The sequence below is a fragment of the Hypomesus nipponensis genome, chromosome 3 (genome assembly GCF_054491055.1).
Source record: "Hypomesus nipponensis isolate SF chromosome 3, ASM5449105v1, whole genome shotgun sequence".
Lineage (NCBI taxonomy): Eukaryota > Metazoa > Chordata > Actinopteri > Osmeriformes > Osmeridae > Hypomesus > Hypomesus nipponensis.
In genome coordinates this window covers 5,909,696-5,936,190 of record NC_140363.1, presented here as the reverse complement: position 1 = coordinate 5,936,190, position 26,495 = coordinate 5,909,696, and the positions used below count along the sequence as shown (strand labels likewise).

At 50.4% G+C, this 26,495-nt stretch overlaps 1 protein-coding gene across 2 annotated transcripts in view; it reads left to right on the top strand.

The window, feature by feature from the left end:
* Positions 1-26,495, top strand: part of atrn (attractin) — a 48,677-nt gene that overhangs the window by 18,891 nt on the left and 3,291 nt on the right. Inside the window, exons 12-27 of one of the 2 annotated variants that reach the window (XM_084673572.1) lie at positions 112-332; positions 548-669; positions 914-1,052; positions 1,271-1,455; positions 3,322-3,541; positions 3,773-3,958; positions 4,386-4,631; positions 4,853-4,990; positions 5,313-5,406; positions 5,677-5,729; positions 6,290-6,384; positions 6,508-6,586; positions 6,793-6,947; positions 14,235-14,296; positions 20,286-20,364; positions 24,709-24,816. In XM_084673572.1, coding sequence (XP_084529698.1) covers positions 112-332; positions 548-669; positions 914-1,052; positions 1,271-1,455; positions 3,322-3,541; positions 3,773-3,958; positions 4,386-4,631; positions 4,853-4,990; positions 5,313-5,406; positions 5,677-5,729; positions 6,290-6,384; positions 6,508-6,586; positions 6,793-6,947; positions 14,235-14,296; positions 20,286-20,364; positions 24,709-24,816 — 2,182 coding nt within the window. Of the gene's footprint in view, positions 1-111; positions 333-547; positions 670-913; positions 1,053-1,270; positions 1,456-3,321; positions 3,542-3,772; positions 3,959-4,385; positions 4,632-4,852; positions 4,991-5,312; positions 5,407-5,676; positions 5,730-6,289; positions 6,385-6,507; positions 6,587-6,789; positions 6,948-14,234; positions 14,297-20,285; positions 20,365-24,708; positions 24,817-26,495 lie in introns of both variants that reach the window. The other variant, XM_084673563.1, reaches the window with a different exon arrangement.

Here is a 26,495-nt window from a genome sequence, read left to right as displayed (position 1 = left end):
TGAGATAAATCATTTCATCTCTCTTTCCTTCCTTCTCACCCATCCACTCCATACTTTCTCTCACTCTCTTTCTCACCTCTCCCCCCCCCCCCCATCCCTCTCTTCTTCCAGTGTGATGTATGTGTTTGGAGGCTTCAACAGTCTGTTGCTGAGTGACGTCCTGAGGTACACTCCAGCCAGCTGCTCGGGTCTGCCCGGCCCAGAGAGCTGCTCTGGAGGAGGCCCCGGCCTGCGCTGCGTCTGGAACACCACCCTGGGAGTCTGCCTGCCCTGGGGGGGCCCCGACTCCCAGCCTCCCGGCCCCCAGCCCCCCGGCTGCGGTGCCCGCACATGTAGGAGCCCCCCCCCCCCCCCCCCCGCGCTGCCAACCTGGCGTGTCTCCCCACGCAAACAAAACACCCCACTCTGTCTCAGTCACACATGCTCCCCTACACACCGGGGGTGGATGACGAGGGAGAATGTGGCTACATTGCTATATTAATAGGTCACGTCAAGCCCACACACCTAATTATCTCTGTGTGTGTGTGTGTGTGTGTGGTGTCTGTAGACGCTGACAGCCAGCGCTGTGACCAGTACACAGACTGCTACAGCTGTACAGCCAACACCAACGGCTGCATGTGGTGTGGCCTGCAGTGTGTGTCCCAGGGGAGCAACTGCACAGCAGCGGCGGTGAGTCCGGGGGCAGGGGGGGGTGGCAGAAGGAGCTGGGGGGCTGCTGGGGGCTTGAAGGACTGGGGGGGGGGGGGGGGGGGGGTAGCAGGAATGGGCCGCCAGTGGTCTACGTCTGTGTGTGTGTGGCTGGGAGATTTGCTGACGCCTGTTCTAGGAAAGCAGCAGTGTTTACAGCAAGCTGGGGAGTTTTTATGAATGCCATGTGTGACCAGCTTCATATGTGGGTGTGTGTGTGTCCCAGGGCCCCATAGCGGAGTATGAGGTGTGCCCCAAGGATAACCCCTCCTACGTGTGCAACAAGAAGACCAGCTGTAAGAGCTGTGCCATCAACCCTAACTGCCAGTGGGAGACCCGCAACCAGGAGTGCATCTCTCTGCCAGGTAGCCATGCTAACCATGCTAACCATGCTAACGCTACTAACGCTAACCCTGCTCCCCACACCAACAATGAAGCCCATGTGATCCCAGCGAAACCCATCCAGCCAATCCAACCGCTAAATCCACCCATTCGAAAACCTCGCCAACCGTAACCCCGCCACCTCGAACCTCGCTAACCGTGACGCGTGAAGGTAAATCTGAAGGCGTTGCTCCCTCTCCAGAGAACGTGTGCGGGGAGAGCTGGCGGCTGGTGGGGAACTCGTGTATGAAGTTCATCACGGCCAACGACTCGTACGACAACGCCAAGCTGACCTGCCGCAGCCACAGCAGCGCCGTGCTGGCCTCCCTCACCACGCAGAAGAAGGTGGACTTTGTCCTCAAGGAGCTGCACATCATGAACGTGCTGGTGAGTTAGCGGCCGGAGGCCGGTTAGAGGCCAGTGGTTCGGGGCTGGAGGCTGGGAAGAGGCTAGACGTTAGGGAAGGGAGGCGGTTGCACAAGACACTTCAGTTTTCCCCCAAAGTATGACAGTTAAGGCTTAATTTCTCCTTGGCTGAGGGACATACTTAAGGGTTTTACACAAAATCCCTTAAAAGGTTTTACTTCGTTAGGGATGACCATTTAAGGAGTTTACTGCTTTGAAAGTGATTTTACAGCAGTCAAATTATGCAGTCTCCACGGAGACCGTTTGTTTGTTTGCTTGCGCTAGCACTTGTTATAACTGTTATCGTCTCAACTGTGTTACCTCCAGGGTTTCTCGCAGCACTTTGCAGCTGAGGCGGCCGCCTAAGCAACACATGCCTGCAGCCTTAACTACGTCGTAAAAAAAAAAAAAAAAAAAAAAATATCCACCGCATTACTACCCACCCCCCCTGCCGGCAAACCCCACCCTACCACCTTAACTAACACATTTTCTGCGGGAAACCCTGACCTCTGTTGGCCTGCAGTAAAAAATGTTAAATACATGAAATGGAATGAGACAGGAAGACTAAAACGTGTTACCTGTGTTGAAATAACACTTTCTTGGAGGGTTCTGGGCTGAAACGTAAACAGAGTCATACATATATAGGAGGATTTCATACGTTATACATTGTTTGTCATAAGCAGCTGGACATGTCAGCCTACATATGTGAGGAGACCGACGGCTACAGTAAAACTGCTTGCTAACATTAACGTGGGAGTGACAGATGCTTTGCAGAGGCGATGGTGCCAAACACAATGTTGGACATCTTTGATGTTATGAGAAGTGTGAAATTAATTTTGGGTTCATCTTGAAACTGTGGCGGGACTAATTAGACTGTGGCAGACCACCACTGTCTGGATAGTGAAAGGGAAACACTAGGTTAGGGTAGTCAGGAGGACCTCAATTCGTTTCCCTTACTTTGATTAATAAGGTCTTTCGTGCAACGGTTTAACAATCTTAAACGGATTCCGGAAGTATAAGACCAAGATAAAACCTTAAATGCATGAGCACATTTTAAGGAACCCAGAAGGAGAAGACTGAGGTCTGCGCATCCTACTTTATTTTAAGGCGGCCAGACTTAAAAACTTGGACTTCAAGGGCAATCGTAACTGAAAGTGGTTTGTTCTACTGGTCCCAGGGGTTAGGGGATGGAGGATGGTGTGAGGCCAGTGACTAGGGGCTGGAGGCTGGTTAAAGGCTAGGGACTGCAAGCTGGTTAGAGGCTAGAGGTTAGTTAGAGGTTAGATATTAGAAGCTGGAGGCTAGTAAGAAGCTAGAGCAGTGGTTCTTAACCCTGTCCTCAGGGAACCGCTGTCCTCAGGGAAACCCTGGTCCTCGGGCCCCCCTGTCCTGCATGTTTTAGATGTTTCCCTGCTCCAACACACCTGATTCCAATGAATGGGTCGTTATCTAGTTATGCAGAAACCTACTAACAAATATTCATTTGAATCAGGTGTGTTGGAACAAGGAAACATCTCAAACATGCAGGCCAGGGACGCCCGAGGACCAGTATTGGGAACCCCTGTTTTAGATGTTTCCCTTCTCCAACACACCTGATTCGGATAAATGGGTCCTTATCTAGCTCTGTCGAAGCCTGGTAACAAACATGCATTTGAATCGGGTGTGTTACAGCCAAGGAACATCTAAAACATGCAGGACAGGGGTACGCTGAGGACTGCGTTACGAGTCACCGAGCTAGAAGTTAGGGCCTGGAGGCTGGTTAGAGGCTGGTTGGAGGCTCGGGGGGGGGGGGGGGGTGGGGGGGTTAGAGGCCGTGTGCTGACCCTCTGGCGTGCTCCTGTGTGGCAGTACAAGGCGACGATGACTCCGTGGGTGGGCCTGAGGAAGATCAACGTGTCGTACTGGTGCTGGGAGGACATGTCCCCCTTCACCAACTCGTCCCTGCAGTGGCTGGAGGGCGAGCCCAGCGACGCCGGCTTCTGTGGCTACCTGGCCGAGCCCCACGCCGGGGGCCTCAAGGCGCACACCTGCATCAGCCCTGTCAACGGCAGCCTCTGTGAACGCGCTGGTGGGCCCCGCGCGCGCGCGCGCACACACACACACACACACACTCAGACACACACTCGTATACACACTTAGATTCACATTCTCTCAGATGCACACACTCAGACGCGCACGCAGATACACACTAGGATACGCAATCTCTCAGATACACACTCAGATGCACACTTAGATACACACTATCGTGAATGAGGTCTTGTCTCTCCTCACTGGCTATCTCTCCTCCCCCTCTCTTCAGCCAACCTCAGTGCCAAGCAGTGTCGCACGCCCTGTGCGCTGCGCTCCAGCTGCAGTGAGTGCACCAGTAGCAGCTCAGAGTGCATGTGGTGCAGCAACATGAGGCAGTGCGTCGACTCCAACGCCTACGTCGCCTCCTTCCCTTTCGGACAGTGCATGGAGTGGTACACCCTGAACAGCTGCCCTCGTAAGACCCTGCGCTCGCTCTGTCTCTCTTCCTCTCTGTCTCTCTTCCTCTCTGTCTCTCTTCCTCTCTGTCTCTCTTCCTCTCTGTCTCTCTTCCTCTCTGTCTCTCTTCCTCTCTGTCTCTCTTCCTCTCTGTCTTTCTCTCTCTTTTCCTCTGTCTCTCTGTGTCTCTCTCTCTTCTTCTGTCTCTCTCTCTCTTCCTCTCCATATCTCTCTCTCTTGCTCTCAGTCTCTCTCTCTCTGTCTCTCTTCCTCTCTGTCTGTCTCTCTCTTCCTCTCAGTCTTTCTCTCTCTTTTCCTCTGTCTCTCTGTGTCTCTCTCTCTCTTCCTCTCCATATCTCTCTCTTCTGTCTCTCTTTGCCCCAACCTCTCTGTGTGTCTGTGTCTCTTTCTGTCTCTCACTTTCTGTTTCTGTGTGTGTGTGCCAGCGGAGAGCTGTTTGGGGTACCGGACCTGTGGCCAGTGTCTGGACCAGCCTGGCTGTGGCTGGTGTACGGACCCCAGCAGCACAGGCAGGGGTCAGTGCATGGAGGGCTCCTTCAGGGGCCCCTTCCAGAGCCCCGTCCCGGCCCCCTCCAAGCAGCCCGGCCTGGGCTACACCCCCCCTCCGGCCCTCAACGCCAGCATGTGCCCCACCCAGAGCAAATACAACTGGTCCTTCATCCACTGCCCAGGTAGGGCCCTCACCTCCACCTCTCACTTGACTGCTTCAAAGAAGACGACTTCATGAAACCGTGAAGGGCATTGGGGTGTCTAAGTAACTGCGTGCCGTCAGAGAATAAGTCAGATCGAATATCCACAAGGATCGAATTAAATGCAGCAACGGCCTGTGGTTGGGTTCTGAGGGGTCAGCGTTGCCTTGGGAACCGTGATACTCATGCTGTGTGTGTTGCAGCGTGCCAGTGTAACGGCCACAGCCAGTGTGTGAACCAGAGTGAGTGTGAGAAGTGTGAGGACCTCACCACCGGACGCCACTGCGAGAGCTGCATCGCCGGTTACCACGGAGATCCCACCAACGGAGGCAACTGCCAACGTGAGTAGTTACAGGAAGCAGGAAGCAGTTGCAGGAATCAGTTACAAGGAGTAGTTATAAGAAGCAGGAAGTAGTTGTAGGAAATAGTTTAGGCTCTGTTCCTGGTCCAGGCGAGGATCAGATATGAAGGATAAGACACTTTGGTTCATTACCCAGGAGCCTTTGCATCTTTTGCGTGAGTAAATGACTCTTGGACACCGACATGGGCTCAGCGCGGGGCTAACTGAATGCATAACAGGAGATGTCAAGAATCGACACATTTGGCCTTTAAGCGGATCGGCGTCTACATCTCTGGTCTCTAACGGGAGGTGTGTTTTCCCAGCCTGCAAGTGTAACGGCCATGCCAGCATGTGCAACCCCAACAACGGCAAGTGCTTCTGTACCACCAAGGGCATCAAAGGAGACCACTGCCAGCTGTGAGTATTACGCATGGTCACTCTACTCCTCCAAACACTGTACTTTACCGCCCCAAACACTCAATCCCTCCTTCTCCTCCGTACACTTTACTCTAACTCAACCCTGGCCTACAAACCTCACCTCCATTCCATTGCTGGAACAAATGCTTTTTCCGCCTTTTCCTAAGATCGACGCTTGGATTCCTGCTGATGCTCTTGATTGGACTTTAGACCCTCTCCTCCCACTACCTTTTCTCTCAGTACTTTCATTCTTCTTTCCCTTTCTTTCAGGTGTGAACTGGAGAACCGTTACCAAGGCAACCCACTCAAGGGAACATGTTACTGTAAGTAGAACTCCAATTACAGGCGTAGGTGGAGAAAATCACCCTAAAACACAACTGTCAAGTGGAGTGTAATCGCTGTTCCGGTCAGTCACAAAGCACTCGCAGTCAAAGTATTCCTCAAGCAGTCTGACTTTCCAAGCCCATGTATGAGAAGAGATGCACTCTCACACTCCACTTAGAGGATAAGTGAGCAAGTCTGTTTGCTCCCTGAGCTTTGAGAACCGGTTATTCCCTGAGCGATCTGGGTGGCGGAGGCAGCCCTCATACGAGGAGCAGCAGCTTGGCTCAGACATTGACATTACATCTAGTCATTTAGCAGACACTTATCCAGAGCGACTTATAGTGGGTTCCCCCGGGGCAAGTGGGGCGAAGTGCCTTGCCCGAGGACACAACGTCATTTAGCACGGCCGGGAATCGAACCGGCAACCTTCGAATGAATAGCCCGATTCCCTAACTGCTCCAACCATCTGACCCCCGACGCCATACTTCCACCTGTTTACCTGGAAGGGTCCCTTTCAGTCTGGTTTATCGTGACAGCACTTCCTGTTTCCTGCCGGCAGACACGTTGCTGATCGACTACCAGTTCACCTTCAGCCTATCACAGGAAGACGATCGCTACTACACTGCCATCAACTTCGTAGCCACGCCCGACGAGGTGCTGCTCCTGTCTGCCTACCTGTCTGTCTGACCTGTCTGTCTGCCTGTCTGTTGGTCTGTCTGTCATTCTCTTCAGCAATGGTTCTATCTATCAGTTACATACCTTTTCTGTCTCCTGCAGCAAAATCGGGATCTGGACATGTTCATCAATGCTTCCAAGAACTTCAACCTGAACATCACCTGGGCAACTAGCTTCACAGGTGTGACAAACACTTACACACACTTGCACACACATGCACACACTTGCACACACATGCACACACTGTTTACTGCGCTAGACGATGTCTTAGGAAATGTCTTGTCTACATTAAGAGACTTTGTTAAACCCATTCAACTAATCCTTTCATCTCTTTTGATCCGTCTACCTGCCTGTCTGTGTCTGCCTGTCTTGTCTGTCTGTCAGCAGGGACCCAGACTGGAGAGGAGATACCCATTGTGTCCAGAAGCAGCATCAAGGAGTTCAAGGACAGCTTCTCCAACGAGAACTTTGACTTCCGCAACAACCCAAACATTACATTCTTTGTGTATGTTAGCAACTTCACATGGCCCATTAAAATCCAAGTGAGTCCACAACAACACAGACTCCCAACCAACACATAAACACTCCCAAACCATACATGACTATATACTATAACATACTATACATTAACATCCCTACAGTAACTATAACATACAATAACATAACTAGAGCATACTGTAAGGCTGGGTGTCACCCTGCCCCCACTTCTCATATGCTCAAATCTGGAGGTGCTGGACGGCCTCTACTCTCACACCTCATTGGGTGACTTACTGTAGCATTGCTGGTCATATGTTGACAAGTAAGGGTCCAGATGTGGTGTGATTGGTTGTTCTTGGGTATAAAGGGAATTATGAAGCATTGATCTCCTGAGGGCTTCTCCTCAGCTCTGGCTTGTCCTTCCTTCTCCTTCCTCACCTCTTGGTTTCTCTCTGATTTACAATAATCAGACTAGGTAAGAGTCAACCTTCATTTTGTAACACGTTTGCCTTGTATTTGATTGCATTCATTTGCAATGTTATTAAATGTACATTTCATTTAATCTTACTTTTGACCAGTCTTGCTCTGATTTAACCCATAGTCATATAACTGCAATTGCCATTACATTGTTCATGTTAATACACTATTTAGTTTCCCCTCTTACTTCAAACATTGGGGGATAGTTTTGGTTGTCAGTTCCTTCAGGTCAGATATTCTTTGGTATGCTATATGCGCTGCGTTGTCTATACAATGGGGACCAGAGCGATGGAATCGCACGTGCAGAGCAAAAAAACACAGTGACTAAGTAAAGGCACCCAGCAGCCTGCAATTGCTAGTTTCTGCTCCACCATTTCCACCACTAGCAACGATGTCAACGCTTCAACGCTGGATGTTACAATAGGAAATCCAGAGCCAACAATGCCATCTGACTTCTGAGCCATTACACACATTTAGTCAATGTTCTTAAACTCAACCGATTATTGTTATTTTACTATACTGTTCATTTTGAACAGACATCAGTGTGTTTATTTGGAAAGATTACTGTATATTTTTTCCACTTTTGATTTGCATTTCCATTGTAAATTTGGTCTTAAATTCCATTTAGAAGTGGTATTAAAAGGTCTTAAATTTAACTTGTTTATACCTGTAGACACCCTGCTACAGTATATACAATAAGATATTATACCATTAGATCACTGCAGAATTTACTGTAACATACTATGTCTACCCTTCCACCTACCTTCTAGGACATTCCTTCTGGAGTCATCCTGAGACTTGCTTCACTGATGTAGTGGTGTTGTTTTAGGATGGGGTTTGGGGCGGATGTGGGCCGCATACTTCAGAGTTGTGGGTATATAGTGCATACTGGTGACGTCCTTCAGGACCGGCTGGGTGTTTGTGTCAGTGCACTTCTCTCTCTCGCTCTCGCCTCCCAGTCAGCCAGAGTGTGTGTGTGTGTGTTCTGGAAAACATTAGGTGTCCTTGCTCCTTCCTTCCACCCCTCTCCTCTCTCGCTCTCTCTCCCTTCATCTCTCACCTCCTGCAAACTCCTCCCTCCTCTCTCTCTCTCCTTCCCTCACCCCCCTGAAGTCTCCTCCTTCCCTCACCCATCTGAAGTCTCCTCCCTCCTCTCTCTCTCTCCTTCCCTCACCCCCCTGAAGTCTCCTCCTTCCCTCACCCATCTGAAGTCTCCTCCCTCCTCTCTCTCTCTCCTTCCCTCACCCATCTGAAGTCTCCTCCTCCGTGCTGTGTGCTCAGCTCAGCTCTCGCTGCAGCCAGGAGAAGAGCTCCACAGCAGAGCCCCCGGCCTCCCCGGCCCCGTGGCTGGCCACTGGAGGCTCCAGTGCACCTGGTGACCCGGTTAGTAAGCTCCTGTCCTGCCTCCACTGCTCGGAGGCCACTCTGCTGCTCCTTCTCTCCTCTCCTCCTCCCCCAGGGCTAGCCTGGCCCTGCTCTCCTCCTCCTCCTCCTCTTCCCCCAGGGCTAGCCTGGCCCTGCTCTCCTCCTCCTCCTCCTCCTCCTCCTCCCCCAGGGCTAGCCTGGCCCTGCTCTCCTCCTCTTCCCCCAGGGCTAGCCTGGCTCCGCTCCGACTCCTGCGTGGAGCGTCATCTTCACCCTCGTCTCTCCCTCTTTGTTTCACCCCTCCCCACTCGTTCCTGGCTGGGGGGCACTTTCACACTCCGATGTGTCTCTTTAGTTTGTTGGTTTGTGTGTGCAAGCGTGAGGTCTCCTCAGAGCTAGTGCCTTGTTCAGTGTGTGTAGAGCTGGTGTTGTTGTTGCGTGGATGGGGCTGGCTAGGGCAGCATGGTAGAGATTGCTTCATAAGCGGGACCTGGGCAAAGTGGAATGTTAAGTTGAAACACATGGTGCTGGGTCTGTAGCCAGCACCCGTACCTCTATAGAGCTGCTCTGTCCTCAGTACCTCCTATAGACCGTCTCTGTCCTCAGTACCTCTATAGAGCTGATCTGCAGAGGGCTGTCTAAAGAGTAGCTGCTCTTAAAATTGGTTCTGATTTTGTTTTACTTCTGCATGTGGTCAGTAGTCCAGACATGATTTGTGGAGTTCTGGGGCCTGTGGGATGCGTGTGTACTTCTGCTGCAGGCTGTGGGTGGATGCTCATACTGAATGCTTACCTTGTGCGCTCGAAACGGGAATTGAAACAGGAATTCCAGTCAGGTTGTGTCAAGAGTTGGCTCATGGAGGGTTGTGTGACGCTCCACCCTGTCGGTCGCACCAGACCAACCAGAGCAGTGGACCAGTTCAGGCACCTGGCGTGGACATTTACACTTTCACATATTATTTGTTAGGCCGACACTAAAGGATGGGTGATATACATATCACCGCCGATATATATGCCGATATATCGGCCGTGATGTCATTATCACCTAGGGCTGCAACTAATGATTAATCTGTCGATTGTTTAACTGGTGAGTTGGATACAAATTGGGCTCAAGCCTTAGGCGAGCACAACCATTGTTCTCTCATTTATTATTTTCCCACCCCTAAGGATCCCTCAATATTTGGACTACATAGACAATGTCGGTGTCAAAATGTTCATCTTGGTCCCGATTTTGTTACTTGTGTAGGGATTTACATTTTGTTGCACGGTTTAGGCTGAAATAATTATTTTGTGGCGAAAATTGCCTTTTGTGGCAGAACGGACCGCAGTGCTAGCCTAACGGACACAACGTCAGCACACGTTATCAACAACGCATAGATACGTCGTTCTAGTAAGACAGACAGCTATATCAGCGAGCCCTCAGCATTAGTACCGTAGCTAAAAGTTTAGGAAAGTTGGATTTCATGGAGCCGACCAGCTAAATATTTATTTAGCACTGGCGTTGCTACCTGCATATACCTACAGCTGGCAGCTGTGCTCCATTTTGCTCCTAGATACAGACCTAGCCCCGGTAAATTGTAGAGCTAGCTAACTACAACACTTCTGTTGGAATTGCAGCCGCTAACCAGTTGAAGTGCGTACTTAAAAAAAAAATATATATATATATATATATATATATAATATACATACATACTCAAACATCTCCGCGACTTATTGAGTGGCGTAATAGTCGTGCGACACTGTTGCAGCCCGATTATCGCCTATCATTTAGTGTGTTATATATTGATCCTCGAGGGATGTGTAGAGACTAGATCCCGGAGAGCTATGTAGGTAGGGGTGCTTTACAGTAGCCAGGGGCGCCGCCAGGAATTTTGAGCCCCAGAAAAAGAAAAAAAAAGGTATATAATTTCTATTAGTTTTTCAATTTCTTTAGATTTGTCCTTGGAATTGTCCTAACTTTTCCCCCCTATACGGCGCCCCTGGCTGTAGTGGAGATGTAGGGGTGTTGTGGAGTTAAAAGGATGTTGTGAGGAGGTGTGGCTGGGGGTGTTGAAGGGGTGTTATAAGGATGTTGTGGAGGTGTTGGGGCAGCTGGCCTGAGCAGAGCTCCACCACCCTGCTTGTGTTGAAACAGCTGTGAGGATGTGGGAGGAGCCAGGAGGCAGAGACTGCAGCGGCTACTTCTGAATAGTTTAGTGTGCAGGAATGTAACAGAGGAGGGAGAAAGAGAAAGGAGGGAGAGAGAGAGAGAGGGAGAGAGGATATGGGGAAGGGAAGAAGGCTCACAAGAACTCGTGGTTTGGCCATCCTCTCAGTTTTCCATCTTTGCTGCGAGGCTGTTTTTGACACACACATACACATACATGCATACACCCACATGCACGGCAGTGCTCAGCGGGTTGTCTGCAGCCCCTTTGGTATGTACAGGAGTCTCATGCCTGTCTGGGCCTCGTGTCTTGTTCCAACAGGAGTGTGTTTGTGGGGGTTTAATATTGGCCAAACAACAACATCTATTCCCCCACGGTTTAAATGAAGAGGGGTAAACTGAAGTGTATTAATATCAACCAAACTATGCTGGGATTGCAGTTTCACTCTGGGTTGAATACGAGCAAGAATGGTCGGAGGAAAGATACATGAAACGGATATTTTAATAACAAAACAAATGAAAAATGACTAAATGTAAATGTAAATTAAATCAATTACAAAGCAAACATGTTACAAAGTGAAGGCTTTAAATCTGACCGACTCTGATATGATTATTGCAAATGGGAGAGAGAGTCAGAGGTGAGGAGAGAGAAGCCAGAGCAGAGGAGAAGCCCTCAGAGAACAAGGCTTCTCCAATCACTTTATACCCAACTTTTATCTGGAGAACAACCAATCAGAACACATCTGGGCTCTTAGCAACATAATGACTACCAATGCAACGGTACAATGAGGTGTGAGACTTTGTCCAGCAACTCCAGTCTTTAGCACATGAGAGATGGGGACAGTGGTGTCACCTGGCCTGTGTGTGTTTGAGCATGTTCAGGGTGTTATTCCGAGATGTTATCGATACTGGGTAGTTATTCTGGGATGTTATAGATACTGGGTAGTTATTCTGGGATGTTATAGATACTGGGTAGTTATTCTGGGATGTTACAGATACTGGGTAGTTATTCTGGGATGTTACAGATACTGTTGGGGTATTTTATAGAGACGCAGCCTTGATCTCTGCATTAAACGTTGGCTTGCATAAGTCAGACCGGTTTTACAAGCTCTGATCCAGCAGAGTTTCCGAGCATTCATTGTCCTGATCGTACATTAAGTATTCAGAACCTAATCTGACGTGCGTCAGGCACTACTCTCCAGCTTTTGTCTTCTCTTCCCGTGGAATTGTATGCAAATCCTGGCTTTGTGGGGAATGATAAGCAGGCATGGTGATGAGCTCTGGTCCGAGGTGTCATTGTGGTGACGGGGGAGGGGGGGGGAGTGTGTGAGGGGAATTCTGTCAAAGCCAGCCGCGTTACCCATCTTCCACCACTAAGAGGCGCTGTTGAGCCTGCCAGGGATGGGCAGAGCACGGGGCAGGCGACCGGCAGGTCTGAGCAAGGAGCTGGGTCTCTGGATGTGGAGGGATGTGCTTCCAACATGGCTGCCTGGGCCATGTGACCTGTGGCCGTGTTGTGTCCTGGGTCAGAGTCATGTGAGATTATGATGTAGCAGACGCTACCTCCTGAGCGAGGGATAGACGGTTGGAGCGGTATAGAAATGTATACCGCTGTGAATTTACCCTACGGTGTGGATTTTTACTGTACCGTGCTAACCTTGGTAGAGCCTTCCCAAAATATGATTTGTTCATTCACACCAGGCACGGCATACAATTACCGTACGGAACTTGAATGCAAACAATCTACTCAAACGTCGCAAGTGATCTCAGGCTTTGTCATTCCTTTTACTTAACACAACTTCTGACATTTACAGAGACTTAAACTTCAATGATGCAGCATGGAAGAGTGTAGTCATGCAAGCAAAGATGCTAGGTTGGTTAGAATTGTGAAATGTTAATTGTAGGCCAACAGAATCGACTATTCAGCCATGTAATAGCTTGTTATAGCCAGCTCGCTACAAATATTGAAGTTGTGATCCCTTAAACGTATTGTTGAAACGACATATCAACTCTTCTTCTGTGGGAAAGCACTGCAAAAGTTGGCAATGTAACTCATGAAACACACCTGCTGTACCCCAAAATCCGACTGAGTGCTGAGATTATCCAGCCACAGCGGTGCGGATTGCATTCTAGACAATTGGGGGGGGGGGGTAAGAAAATATTGTGATATATATACAGTTACTGTCAAATTGTACTGTAATATACATTTTAGGCTATACCACCCAGCCCTGCTCAGAGCTAAAGCCCTCCCATGTATAGGTGAGGACGCTGTCTGGAAGCAGTGGCCCAGTTCTAGTCACTTCCAGCCACAGATGAATGTCACAGCACTGGGACATTTTTATATCTGGAGCAGGGCAATATTGAAATAAATAAATGTTTTGGGTTTTTTTTTCTCTTTTTTTAGAGGTCTGAACTTTGGGTCCTTAAGGGGGAAAAAGTTTAGACCCTGTGATTAATCTGTGTCATGGTATTTGTGTGGAACGTTGTTAGCTGGGGATCTCCCATGAGCAGGAGCAGGTCTCTCCCATGAGCAGGTCTCTCCCATGAGCAGGAGCAGGTCTCTCCCATGAGCAGGAGCAGGTCTCTCCCATGAGCAGGTCTCTCCCATGAGCAGGAGCAGGTCTCTCCCATGAGCAGGAGCAGGTCTCTCCCATGAGCAGGTCTCTCCCATGAGCAGGAGCAGGTCTCTCCCATGAGCAGGAGCAGGTCTCTCCCATGAGCAGGAGCAGGTCTCTCCCATGAGCAGGTCTCTCCCATGAGCAGGAGCAGGTCTCTCCCATGAGCAGGTCTCTCCCATGAGCAGGAGCAGGTCTCTCCCATTAGCAGGAGCAGGTCTATCCCATGAGTAGGTCTCTCCCATGAGCAGGTCTCTCCCATGAGCAGGAGCAGGTCTCTCCCATGAGCAGGTCTCTCCCATGAGCAGGAGCAGGTCTCTCCCATGAGCAGGAGCAGGTCTCTCCCATTAGCAGGAGCAGGTCTCTCCCATGAGCAGGTCTCTCCCATTAGCAGGAGCAGGTCTCTCCCATGAGCAGGTCTCTCCCATGAGCAGGAGCAGGTCTCTCCCATGAGCAGGAGCAGGTCTCTCCCATTAGCAGGAGCAGGTCTATCCCATGAGTAGGTCTCTCCCATGAGCAGGTCTCTCCCATAAGCATGTCTCTCCCACGAGCAGGAGTAGGTCTCTCCCATGAGCAGGTCTCTCCCATGAGCAGGAGCAGGTGATGATAATCTGCTGATCCTGACAGGTCTACAAGCTCACCTGGTTCTGAGCTGGTATATCTAAACTGATATCTTTAGACCTGGTATCAGTGAACTGGTGTGGATGTCCATGCTGGTACTAAGTGTGTGTCTGTCTGCTCTGTCCTCAGATTGCCTTCTCTCAGCACAGTAACTTCATGGATCTCGTCCAGTTCTTCGTCACCTTCTTCAGGTGAGCCCTTCCTTATCCACACACACACACACACACACTCATGAGACCCTCTGCACACACACACCACACTAGAGATCCCTCCTAGATCTTTACACGCACGCCACACTATATCTCCACACACACACACACAACATTCGAGATTGTGAACCCACATGCACGCTTGCGCGGGTGTCTTTTATAATGTATGGCTGAGGGTAGAATCTCCTCGCAGGAACTCTAATATGATATTGATTTAAGGTGGGAGGAGCAGAATGGGACAGCAACGTAGGAATGTGGTTCCTGAATGTGACACACACACACACTGGACATAGACTGGTGGGATGGGGGGGTTGTGGTTGTGTATGTGGAGGGGTCTGCAGTGTGGTTGTTTGTTTGCGTGTGTGTGTGTGTGAGAGAGAGAGAGAGACAGAGAGAGAGAGAGAGAGAGAGAGAGAGAGAGAGAGAGAGAGAGAGAGAGAGAGAGAGAGAGAGAGAGAGAGAGAGAGAGAGAGAGAGAGAGAGAGAGAGAGAGAGAGAGAGAGAGAGAGAGAGAGAGAGAGAGAGAGAGAGAGAGAGAGAGAGAGAGAGAGAGAGAGAGAGAGAGAGAGAGAGAGAGAGAGAGAGAGAGAGAGAGAGAGAGAGAGAGAGAGAGAGAGAGAGAGAGAGAGAGAGAGAGAGAGAGAGAGAGAGAGAGAGAGAGAGAGAGAGAGAGAGAGAGAGAGAGAGAGAGAGAGAGAGAGAGAGAGAGAGAGAGAGAGCGCGCAAGAGAGAGAAAGCGAGAAAGTGTGACTGCTGACTACACAAAGAATGCAGTTCTCCACATCAATACCTTGATGGTTGCACAATCCATGTCATAGAGATAATGCAGGAAACACAAACACACACACACATTGGTGTGGCTGAATTAGGAAGATGGTATACATTGAGTAAGTGTAATGAGCACTGAGATTTGTCTCTTTTTTTTTTTTCTCTTTTTTTTTTTTCATGGCAAAAAAGATGATGATTTCAAAACGATTTCATGGCATGATTACATGGCAATCCTCATGACATGTTGGGTTAGTGGATCCTGTAGCGTTTGATGCAAACCCCCCCCTTCCTCCCTGCGGGCAATAAACACAAACAAGAACAGAGCAAATTCTACACACACGCTCATAAAACATGGATCAGCCCTGGCTTATAGATGGACACAAACACGCGCTAGAAATCAAACGCACAGAAAATGTGTTTTACGTGTTGCGTTAAGGTTGGTGAAAACCCTCAGAAGAAAGCCATTCCAATCCACCACCACACTGAGCAGGTGTCCTGTGATGTACGGTGTTTGAAGCACAGTAGAGCCACCCAGCTCCCCTGCCTGTGCAACATCCAAACCATACAACCATGTCAACTTGTTGATGTAGAGGTACAGTTAGACTGGACGTTTCAATGTCCTTTTCTTAGGCTTTTTACTCATCCCAACTCGCCGTAGGAAGCAGATTTCTGTTCACGACTCTGCAGCCGACCTGTGACTGTGTCACTCTGCTAAGCGCTGCCGTAGAGTCAGACAGGAAGCCTCCTATCTACCTCCAGGATTTCATCTGGCAGGTGTTGTTTTTGCCAGTTCTTCTGTATGAAACAGGAAGCAAGCTGGGGAGGTATACCGCGATAAGGGTGTTCTCTTTCTGTGGAACACCAGGGGCAGGCTAGCTAGCCTGGAGCCGCAAGCTCAACTGAAAACATGTTCAGAACCAAGAATCAGGTTTATTATTATAAGTAAGTTTACACAATCTAGGACTTTCCTCTGGTGGGTTGGTTTGTTTGTTTGTTTTATTTGGATCCCCATTAGCTTCAGCATAAGCTGAATATGACATTTGAGACATTTGAAAATGCAAATCATATTTTACAATTTACACAATTAATCACACACAAAAAGAAAAAATACAAATATAAGATATTTTTTATAAGATATAAGAAAAGCCCTATGACCCAATCTCTCTAAATTGATATTAAATATTGAAATGTCTTTGAAGTTAATAGTTCTTAAGTGATTTTTTAAAACCATACTGAGTGGGTTGGTGCGTACAATACACATAAAAGTAGAAATATAGAAGCCTCAAAACAAGTATTGCAGTATAGAAGAAAAAAACGAATAAAGAATACTCAACAAATAAATAATAAAATAAAATATTTGAAGACATTTTGTTCTTTTCAATGTCATTCGGATAGAGGGTTTAGTGGTATCATGTGAAATTAAATGAAACTAATGAAATAAAGTCCAAAGTAAAACCCTGAGTAACTTCTAAACTAGCTGCTGCACTATATTAACCACGGCTAATCATTTGAAGTCATAGCACGGTGAGCAACTGAATCATGCTCTAAAATAGAGCTAGCCAAATTGCTTAGATTTTCAGGGAACTTTATTTTAAAAGACCCAGCATACGTATGCAACATTTTGCCTGTGGCGGGGTTTTTACAGTACATGTTGAAGTGGAAAAGCTGTATCAGTCATAATACAGAGACAGCTGTATTTGGGATGGATGTTGAACGGAAGTGCCAACCAAACAATCCCAGTTGAATTGAAACTATCAACCACGGTGCAGAGGTGCACAACACTCCAACTAGTTGACTAAGAACCCTAAACAACATGCCTACAGATCATGCTAAACAACATGCCTACAGATCATGCTAAACAACATGCCTACAGATCATGCTAAACAACATGCCTACAGATCATGCTAAACAACATGCCTACAGATCATGCTAAACAACATGCCTACAGATCATGCTAAACAACATGCCTACAGATCATGCTAAACAACATGCCTACAGATTAATCTTCATGCGCACAAACAGCTCCCTCTCTCTCTCCCTCCCACCCCACTCTTCCTCTCTCTCTCTTTCCCCCCACACTCTTCCTCTCTCTCTTTTTCCCCCCACACTCTTCCTCTCTCTCTTTCCCCCCACACTCTTCCTCTCTCTCTCTTTCCCCCCACACTCTTCCTCTCTCTGTCTTTCCCCCCACACTCTCTCCATTCTCTTCTCTCTGGCTGGGTAATCCTCAGCTCAGTGTTTCGGTGTGTGGGCTGTGCCTGTGATTCAGCAAAGAAAAAGAGTCCTCCTGAAGCTAGTGTAGCAGAGTGCATCCATCCATTCTGTCTTCCTTTGGGGATGGGGGAAGGTAGGCCCTCTTATCACCAGAGCCAGCATACACACAGTACACACAGTACCCACACATCTCCAGGTCCAAACACACGAGCCCTTCCTGTCTCTAGTGGGACGTTCTGGGCTGCAGCAGGAACGCATTCGACACATTCCAACCTGCATCACAGAGAGACTCATCTCTAGCTGGTATCTGTTCACATGCTCATCTCTAGCTGGTGTCTCTACCCTGTATCTCTTCACATACGCATCTTTAGCTAGTATCTTTTAACTGGTGTCTTTAGCTGGGGTCTCTAGCTGGTACCCCTTCATATACTCATCTCTAGCGAGTATCTCTCGCTGGCATCCCTGCTACAGCCCTGTGATCTGCCCCTCAGTATTCAGAGAGGGTAAGTGTGGCAGGACCATCTCCTCCTCTGGTCAGGCTTTTTCCTGTCTGCTATTCTATTAGCCAGCACCAGGTGCCCCAGGGGAGCTGTGTTCCACAGAGATAGGCACACACTCGTGCACGCACACACGCACGGTCACACACACACACACACACACACGCGCGCTCACGAATGTGCACATGCACATACAGCTGGCATTAACATACTCGAGCGCATGCACTCACACACACGTAAACACACACTCACCGCAGGCATATCTAGATAGAGAGATGGATAAATATATATTTATATAATATATGTTTATTTTTTAAACGCATCCACAGTGCCATAGTTGAGGTGAGTGGCCGGGCGAGGTGTTCTGGTCCATCGGCTTGCAGGCCGGCCCGTTAGGACCCTCGCTCAACAGGCCTCCACCCTGCTACTTGCCCTGGGTCGGGTTGTGTGTGTGTGTGTGTGTGTGTGTGTGGCAGCAATGCTATTTTGTATCGAGGGCTGGAGTGCTGTCTCCTCTGCTGAGTGGTGCTCACTCCATCTCCTGGGGCTCCAGAGTCTCCCATGGGGCTTCTTCTCTGGGGATAACGCATGTCTTTACATCCCTCTCTATTTCTCTCCCTCCCTGTCTCCATATCTCTGACCCTGCAGTATTCAGGTCTCCCCTCCCCCCCCTCCCTCTCTCTCTTCATATCTCTGCAGTATTCAGGTCAGAAGGAGAAGATGAGACTCCTCTCTGATTAATAATAGATCACTGTCCTCCTGCTCTCCCCTCTCCTGCTATCCTCATCTCTCCCCTCTCCCCCTGCTCTCCTCCTCCTCTCCCCTCTCCCCCTGCTTTCCTCCTCTCCCCTCTCCCTCTGCTCTCCTCCTCTCCCCTCTCCCCCTGCTCTCCTCCCCTCTCCCCCTGCTTTCCTCCTCTCCCCTCTCCCCCTGCTGTCCTCCTGCTCTCCCCTCTCCCCCTGCTCTCCTCCTCCTCTCCCCCTGCTCTCCTCCTCCTCTCCCCCTGCTCTCCTCCTCCTCTCCCCTCTCCCCCTGCTCTCCTCCTCCTTTCCCCTCTCCCCCTGCTCTCCTTTTCCTCTCCCCTCTCCTCCTGCTTTCCTCACCTCTCCCTCCTCTTCCCTCTTCTCTTCCTCACCTCTTCTCTCCCCTCTGCTCCTTCTCCATTCTCCTACTCCTCTGTCCTCCTCACAATTCTCCCGCTCTCCACATTACTCCGGCTTTCCTCACCCATTCTCTGCTCTCCTACCCCTCTTATCCTCCTCTTCTCTCCCCTCTCTTCTCCCCCTTGCTCTCCTCCTGTTCTCCTCTGTCTCCATCTTCTCTTTGCTTGTCCCATGTCCTCGTGTTCATGCTCCTCTCTTCTCCTCACCTCTCCACTCTTCTCCACTCCCCAGTCTGTCCCTAAGAGAAACGACTTCCTCTCCTTCCAAGCTGGACCTGCTGGGAGTGGTCACAGCCCAGTCCTCAGGTGTGGGAAGGTGCAGGCCACTGGCCATCAGTTGGAGGCAGGGTCGGACTGGCCGTCAGGAGGTTTCCCGAAGGGCCGGTCAAACGGCCGCAGCATAATGCTATATATATATATATATATATATATATAAAAAATACCCTCTAATAACCACAGGCCATTTTTCAGTATTTGAAGGGCTGAGCGTCTAGATGGAGAGAGGAAATGCTGAAGCTCTTCAAATCACTGAGTCGTGGCCTCTCAAGTCTTTCATAGAAACGACGTCAGCTTTGGGGCCGCCTAGCTGAAGGAGAGAGATCTGGAAGGGATGATAGGAGCCATTAATGTTCAATCTGTCTGTTGCTCGATTCAGCCGACTACAGATGGATGGGGATCTTAGCAGCCTTGCTAATTGAAGTTTGGGCCGGGGAGGGGGACGTGACAGCCAACAGGAAGGAGCTCGTTAGGGAGAGCTTGTGTGTTTACACGGCGCTGCCTGACTCTAGCTGTTGTGAACACATCGCAGCACGAGGGAGGATGACATGAGCTCCGCTCTGCTGACATCTGCTGTGCGACCTCCTCCTCCCCCTCCTCTGCCTCCCTCTCCTCCACTTCCTCTTCCTTCTGCTCCTCCCCCTCTTCCTTCTCCACTTCCTCTTCCTCCTCTTCTTCCTCCTCCCCCTCTTCCTCCTCTTCTTCCTCCTCTTCTTCCTCTTCTTCCTCCTCCTCCTCTTTCTCCTCCAGCTCATTCTCTTCTACCTCCTCATACCATATTCTCTTGGATCGGATCGCTTATTTGTATCTTAGTGTCTTATGTCTTTAGCTGCTGCTGCATTGTTGACCAGAGCCTCGCCTGACTAATAAAACACTTTGACGCACGCATTCGCATACATAGCATACCTGCTATGGGGACCACATGTGCGCGCGCACACTCTCACACACACCCACACACACACAACTGCATTGGGCAACAGGAACGCTCACACACACTAACACATACTGCAGTGTGACGTTGACATGTGTTCCTCCTCTTCCTGTCTGTGCTCAGCTGCTTCCTGTCTCTGCTGCTGGTGGCCGCCGTGGTCTGGAAGATCAAACAGAGCTGCTGGGCGTCACGGCGACGAGAGGTGAGTGTCGACCCCTGACCCACGGCCTGCCTTGTTCTGGAGGTTTGAACCTGAACCCTCCTCCACCGGCCCTCCATCACATCCACCACCTCTCTAGCCTCTACAGGGTTTGGTGCCCATGTGTTTCAGCCTATTGTATGTATTTCCGCATTTTCCAGCCAGAGTAGGAATGCTTCCAAGTGTGTGTCTGTGTGTGTCTGTGTGTGTCTGTGTGAGGATGAGGTCTGACCAGGGGCTAACACTCTCTCCTCTTGTCCTGCTGGTTGAAGAGCTTTTCAGTTGAACCCTCCCGAGAGCTGTCATTGCCCAGACCAGGGCCCCCTCAACCCCCCACCCCTGTCGCCCCCTACTACCACCCCCTCCCTCCCTCCCTCACCCAGCCACTCTGAGAAGCGTAACCTTTACCAAATAAAAACACCCTCTCAGGCACCCAGAAGATCAAGAGGTGTGAGCGCGCATGCGTGCATGTGCAGTCCGCCCGTGAACAGGATTGTAGAGTGCCGTGCTTGTACTCTTCGAATGAAAAGGGATGCTGTTGAACTCCCAGCGCACACACGCACAGTCACAACACTGCTGTTGGGTTACGCAGTCATTACGCATGGTTATTTCTCCTGAGATGAACAAATCTGTTTGTATTCTCAGCACCCTCTCCCAGACTGTTCCAGGTGGGACGGTTGCTTATTACTTTGTCCTATGTCAGCAACTGCTGTTTTCTGAATACAGAGTTAGCATGGCAGGATGCAAACTGTCTGAAGAGAGTTAGCATGGCAGGATGCAAACTGTCTGAAGAGAGTTAGCATGGCAGGATGCAAACTGTCTGAAGAGAGTTAGCATGGCAGGATGCAAACTGTCTGAAGAGAGTTAGCATGGCAGGATGCTAACTGTCTGGAGAGAGTTAGCATGGCAGGATGCTAACTGTCTGGAGAGAGTTAGCATGGCAGGATGCTAACTTTCTGGAGAGAGTTAGCATGGCAGGATGCTAACTGCCTGTAGAGAGTTAGCATGGCAAGCTACTTGTGTATGAATAGTTAGTATGGAGGGGCAATACTGTCTTGGGGAGGGGGCAGAGAGGACTGATATAGGAGACACCTGTGCATAGCTGGATCTGATGTGTAGCGGTAGGTCAGGGATAACTGGGTTTGTCTGTAGGCAGCAAGTCAGTGATGTGTGTGTGTGTGTGTGTGTGTGCGTAAGAAGCCAGTCAGTGATGTGTGTGTAAAGCAGCAAGTCATTGATAAGTGTGTGTGTGTGTGTGTAGGCAACAAGTCAGTGATAACTGGGTGTGGGTGTGAGCAGCAAGTCAGTGATAAGTGTGTGTGTGTGTTTGTAGGCAGCAAATCAGTGATAAGTGTGTGTGTGTATAAGCAGCAGGTCAGGTTTAACTGCTCCTGCTACGCTCCTTACTCAGGTCATTAACCAGCACCAGTAAACAGTCTAGCAGTGTTCTCCTCCATGATGCTGCCCCCTCCAGAAAGCTCCTAAGGGAGGGGGGAGAGGGGGCATACATGTCACAAGGTTGATCCCACCCATATTTATGAGGCCAATAAACCCTCAGCCCCCCTCAACCTCCTCATCCCCCCCTCACCCCCTCCTCCTGGTGAAAGGTGTGAGGGTGACTGGAGATGGGGAAAGAGGAGGGAGATGGAGAAAGAGGGTGGAGGAGGGTGATGGGGAAAGAGGTTGGAGAAGGGAGATGGAGAAAGAGGGTGGAAGAGGGCGATGGAGAAAGAGGGTGGAGGAGGGCAATGGAGAAAGAGGGTGGAGGAGGGCGATGGGAAAGAGGGTGGAGGAGGGCGATGGGAAAGAGGGCGGAGGAGGGCGATGGGGAAAGAGGGCGGAAGAGGGCGATGTGGAAAGGGGGCGGAGGAGGGCGATGTGGAAAGAGGGTGGAGGAGGGCGATGGAGAAAGAGGGCGATCGGGAAAGAGGGCGGAGGTGACGTGAAGGTCAACGTGGGGAATTTGTAAGTGAAGGAAAACAGGCCAACACTGGGGATACATGCTAGTGAAGAGAAAGCAATGACGTTGGATGGATGCATGAATAACTGGCTGGATGGGTGGATGGATGGATAACTGGGTGGATGGATGGCTCAATGGATAACTGTCTGGATGGTTGGGTAGATAAATATGCTTATTAGCCACTATTGTACCAGCTGGCAGTTCTCGAAGTCTGGCAGTTCTCAAACAGTTGGAAGTTCTCAGATATTGTGTATGCTTGCGTGCTTCTCTTCCACAGCTCCTGAGACAGTTGTTAATCCTTCTGTTCAGTATTCTGGGCGGGAGACAGGGAATAATTAAAGGCTGGATTAGCACTGATGTCTTATTACTGAGAATAGACACACCGGCTTATCACTCTGACCCCAGCACACTGGAGGTGACCCCCGAACCCTGACCCCCCCCCCCTCCCTCCGGCTCACTTCCTTATCACGCTCCACACATCGGCCTTCACCAACACATTATTCAGGCTCCTCTTTCCCTCTCCTCTCTTCCACTCCTCTTCTTCTTCTTATTTTCCTTATTGCTTGTATTTTCTTCTCTTCTTCATTACCTCCATCTTTTATTGTATGTATTCTCTATTCCCCCCTCCCCAGCACAGCTTGCTTAATGGACATCTACTGACCGAGTTGCATAAGACGCACTCTCTCGCACGCGCAGTCTCACGCACACATGCCACTTCCTGTTGTAGGCTGTCCACACACAGCAGGGTAGAGAGCGGGTGGGTAGAGGGGATCAAAGCATGGCATGCTGTCAGTATTGCCACCTCCTCTCCTCCACCCCACCTCCTCTCCTCCACCCCACCTCCTCTCCTCCACCCCACCTCCTCTCCTCCACCCCGCTCCTCACGGGAGAGGGGGAGAGACAGACAGAGAGAGAGAGAGGGGGAGGGTGAGAGAGGGGGGGGGAATGGGAGAGAGAAGGGGAGGGAGAGAGAAGGAGGGAGAGAGGGGGAAAGACGGGGGGGGGGGAAGAGAGAGGGGGAGAGGCAGAGAGCGCCCCGAAGTAGTCTTGTTCTCTGAGATGATGGAGAGCTCTCCCTCCGACAGCATTTTTAAACGGATGCATCAATAAGTAAATGGTTTGATGCCGAAGTGCGTTGGAAAGTGCTGTGTGTGTGTGTGTGTGCTGTTTCCAAATGCTCTCTCGATTTCCTGTTCCCAGGGGCAAACCCTTTGTACGCTTCTTTCTCACCCTCACACCTCTATCCTGCTCTTTCTTTCTGTCGCTCACATTCGCTCTCTCACCTCACTCTCCTTCTCCTACTCTTTGTCCTCTCTCCCTTTTGCTACTCTGTCTCTTCTCTCTCTCTCCCCCTTCTCTCTCTCCTCCTCCCTCCTCCTGTCTCTCTGTGTAATCTACCGAGTCTATTTGGTTCTACAGCTCCTTGCATGTCATGCGAGCTCTCCGCCAAACACTTTCCCGACGCTGGTACACGGGTAGCGCGTGTGCATGCGTGTTCCTAATGAGGTGTGCGTGCGTGTGGTTGGACAGGGACACAGATCCCCGTTCCGCTCCGCCTGTACCAGGATGACGACCGTGTCCTCGCTGGGGATATGGCTCCAGTGACGTTAGTTGTGAGACTCTTAGCAGATGTTGAGTTATACAGAAAAACCCAACCCTCACAAGCCATACGCTGCGGGAGGTGTGTGTGTGTGTGTGTGCGCGTGTGCGTGTGTGCGACAGAGACTCAAATGAAATATTAGCTCTTCATGTTTCTCCTCGCCTCTCCTCTCCAGCCTTTTGCACCTTAATGAGCCAGGCAGGGGCTGCGTCACCTCCAAACCCCACACACACATGCACCACATTTGGCTCCAGCTTTGTTTTTTAGCTTCCTGCATGAACCTGCAGCCTGTGAAGTGTTGTGAGTCATCCTCGAAAAGAGACGTCAATTAAACAATATTTTTGTAGCGTTGGATTTGGGTGTTTCTCTTCAAATTTGTTCTCCTGCCCGTCTGGCAGCTTCAGATGCTGCCCCTCTGTTTGAGCTCTCTAGAATTCTTTGCATGTTCTAGAACCCCACTCAGGTTCTAGAACTCTTCTCATGTTCTAGAACCCCACTCAGGTTCTAGAACTCTTCTCATGTTCTAGAACCCCACTCATGTTCTAGAACTCTTCTCATGTTCTAGAACCCCACTCATGTTCTAGAACTCTTCTCATGTTCTAGAACCCCACTCAGGTTCTAGAACTCCCCCTTTCATGTTCTAGATCCCCTCTCGTGTTCTAGAAACCTTCTCATGTGCCAGTACATCACGTTCCTACATCCGTTTATGTTCTAGAATCCTTGTCATGTTGTAGAATCCTTCCCATGTTCCAGAACGTCATGTTCCTCTCCCTCTTCTACCTCACAGCAACTGCTCCGGGAGATGCAGCAGATGGCCAGCCGGCCTTTTGCCACCATCAACGTCGCCTTGGAGACGGACGAGGAGCCGCCCGACCTGATTGGAGGAAACGTCAAGGTGAGCGTGTCATCATGGCCAGGGCTGACGGCACAGGGAACCCTCCCTCTCTCCTCAGTCTTCTCCTCTCAGCATGTACGCCACACTACCTGAAGGGGTTCCAGATAGCGTCCCCCCTGTCAACCTTGTTAGGAGCCGCGAGTGCTCAATGACCTCAGTTCACGGGCCGAGTTTCCTTCCCGTGTTCGGTCGTCCCTGTGTAAAGGTCTTCCTGTGTTCAGTACTGCATGGTGGGACTTCCTGTGCAGTGGGGGCTCTGAGGGTCTGTGCAGGCTCGTGTGTCTCAGGGGCTTTGGTGGCCTGAGGAGTGCAGGGCCTGGGGGGGGGCTGCTGAGGCTGTGGCAGGGCTCGTGCATCTCAGGGGCTTTAGGTGGGCAGGGGGTTCTCTCCAATCAGCTACCCTGTGGAGCATATCCTTCTGTGTGTGTGTGTGTCTCTCTCTCCCCCTCCCTCCCTCTGGCTCCTTCTCTGTCCCTCATTCCCCTCCATCTTCTCTCTCCCCCTTTCTTTTCTCTCACTCTCTCTCAGAGTCCTCTCTCTCCCAATACCCGTCAGTCTCTCCCTCCCTCGTCTTTCGGTCTCCAGCTCTCTCTCTCTCTCCCTCTCTCCCTCTCTCCCTCTCTCTCTCTCTCTCTCTCTCTCTCTCTCTCTCTCTCTCTCTCTCTCTCTCTCTCTCTCTCTCCCTCTCTCCCTCTCTCTCTCTCTCTCTCTCTCTCTCCCTCTCTCTCTCTCCCTCTCTCCCTCTCTCTCTCTCTCTCTCTCTCTCTCTCTCTCTCTCTCTCTCTCTCTCTCTCTCTCTCCCTCTCTCCCTCTCTCCCTCTCTCTCTCTCTCTCTCTCTCTCTCTCTCTCTCTCTCTCTCTCTCCCCCTCTCCCCCTCTCTCTCCCTCTCTCCCTCTCTCTCCCTCTCTCTCTCTCTCTCTCTCTCTCTCTCTCTCTCTCTCTCTCCCTCTCTCTCCCCCTCTCCCTCTCCCTCCCCCGTCTGTTTTGTCCTCCTTTCTCGCTCTCCGCTCATGGACGAGCGCTTCTCTGATCTCATCTGCAGTCTGGCTCCTCTGCTACTGTGTTATCTCTGTGTGCGTGTGCAAGCTGTGCCAGCGAGGCCAAGTCCTCCATCGCAGATTAGCCTCTCTTCCCCTTCCCTTTTCTTCTTTCGCCTGTCCTCTCTTCTCTTCCCCCTCTCCCTTTCTCTTCCTCCTCTCTTCTCTCCCCCTTCTTCCCCCCCCCCCCTCTCCTCTCTTTTCTTTTCCCCAATTCTCTTCCTCCCCACCTCCTTTCTCTCAGGAAACATCCCTCTTCCATCCTGCCTTCTCTCTTCTTCTCCTGGGGGAAGACCGGCCCTGGAGCAAAGATCCAATTTAGATCTCCTCTCCCCCCTCCCCTCCTCCCTAATGTGCTCTATGCTATCTTCCCACCCCTCCTTAATGTGCTCTTTGCCATCTCCCCCCTCCCTCCACAATGTGCTCTATGCCACCCCCCCCCCCCCCTTCCACAATGTGGATCTATATGGTATCTCTCCATGCCGCAGTTGGTGGAAGATCCTCCCTGGTCTGCATGTGGTCCTATCAGGAGACCCTGCCAGTCTATCGTCACCTGGGATTGGACCAAGCTGTGCATTGAGGGAAGATATTTAAAGTTGTGTTTAAAGGCTAGGAAGAGGAGTGTTGGATGTGTGATGAAG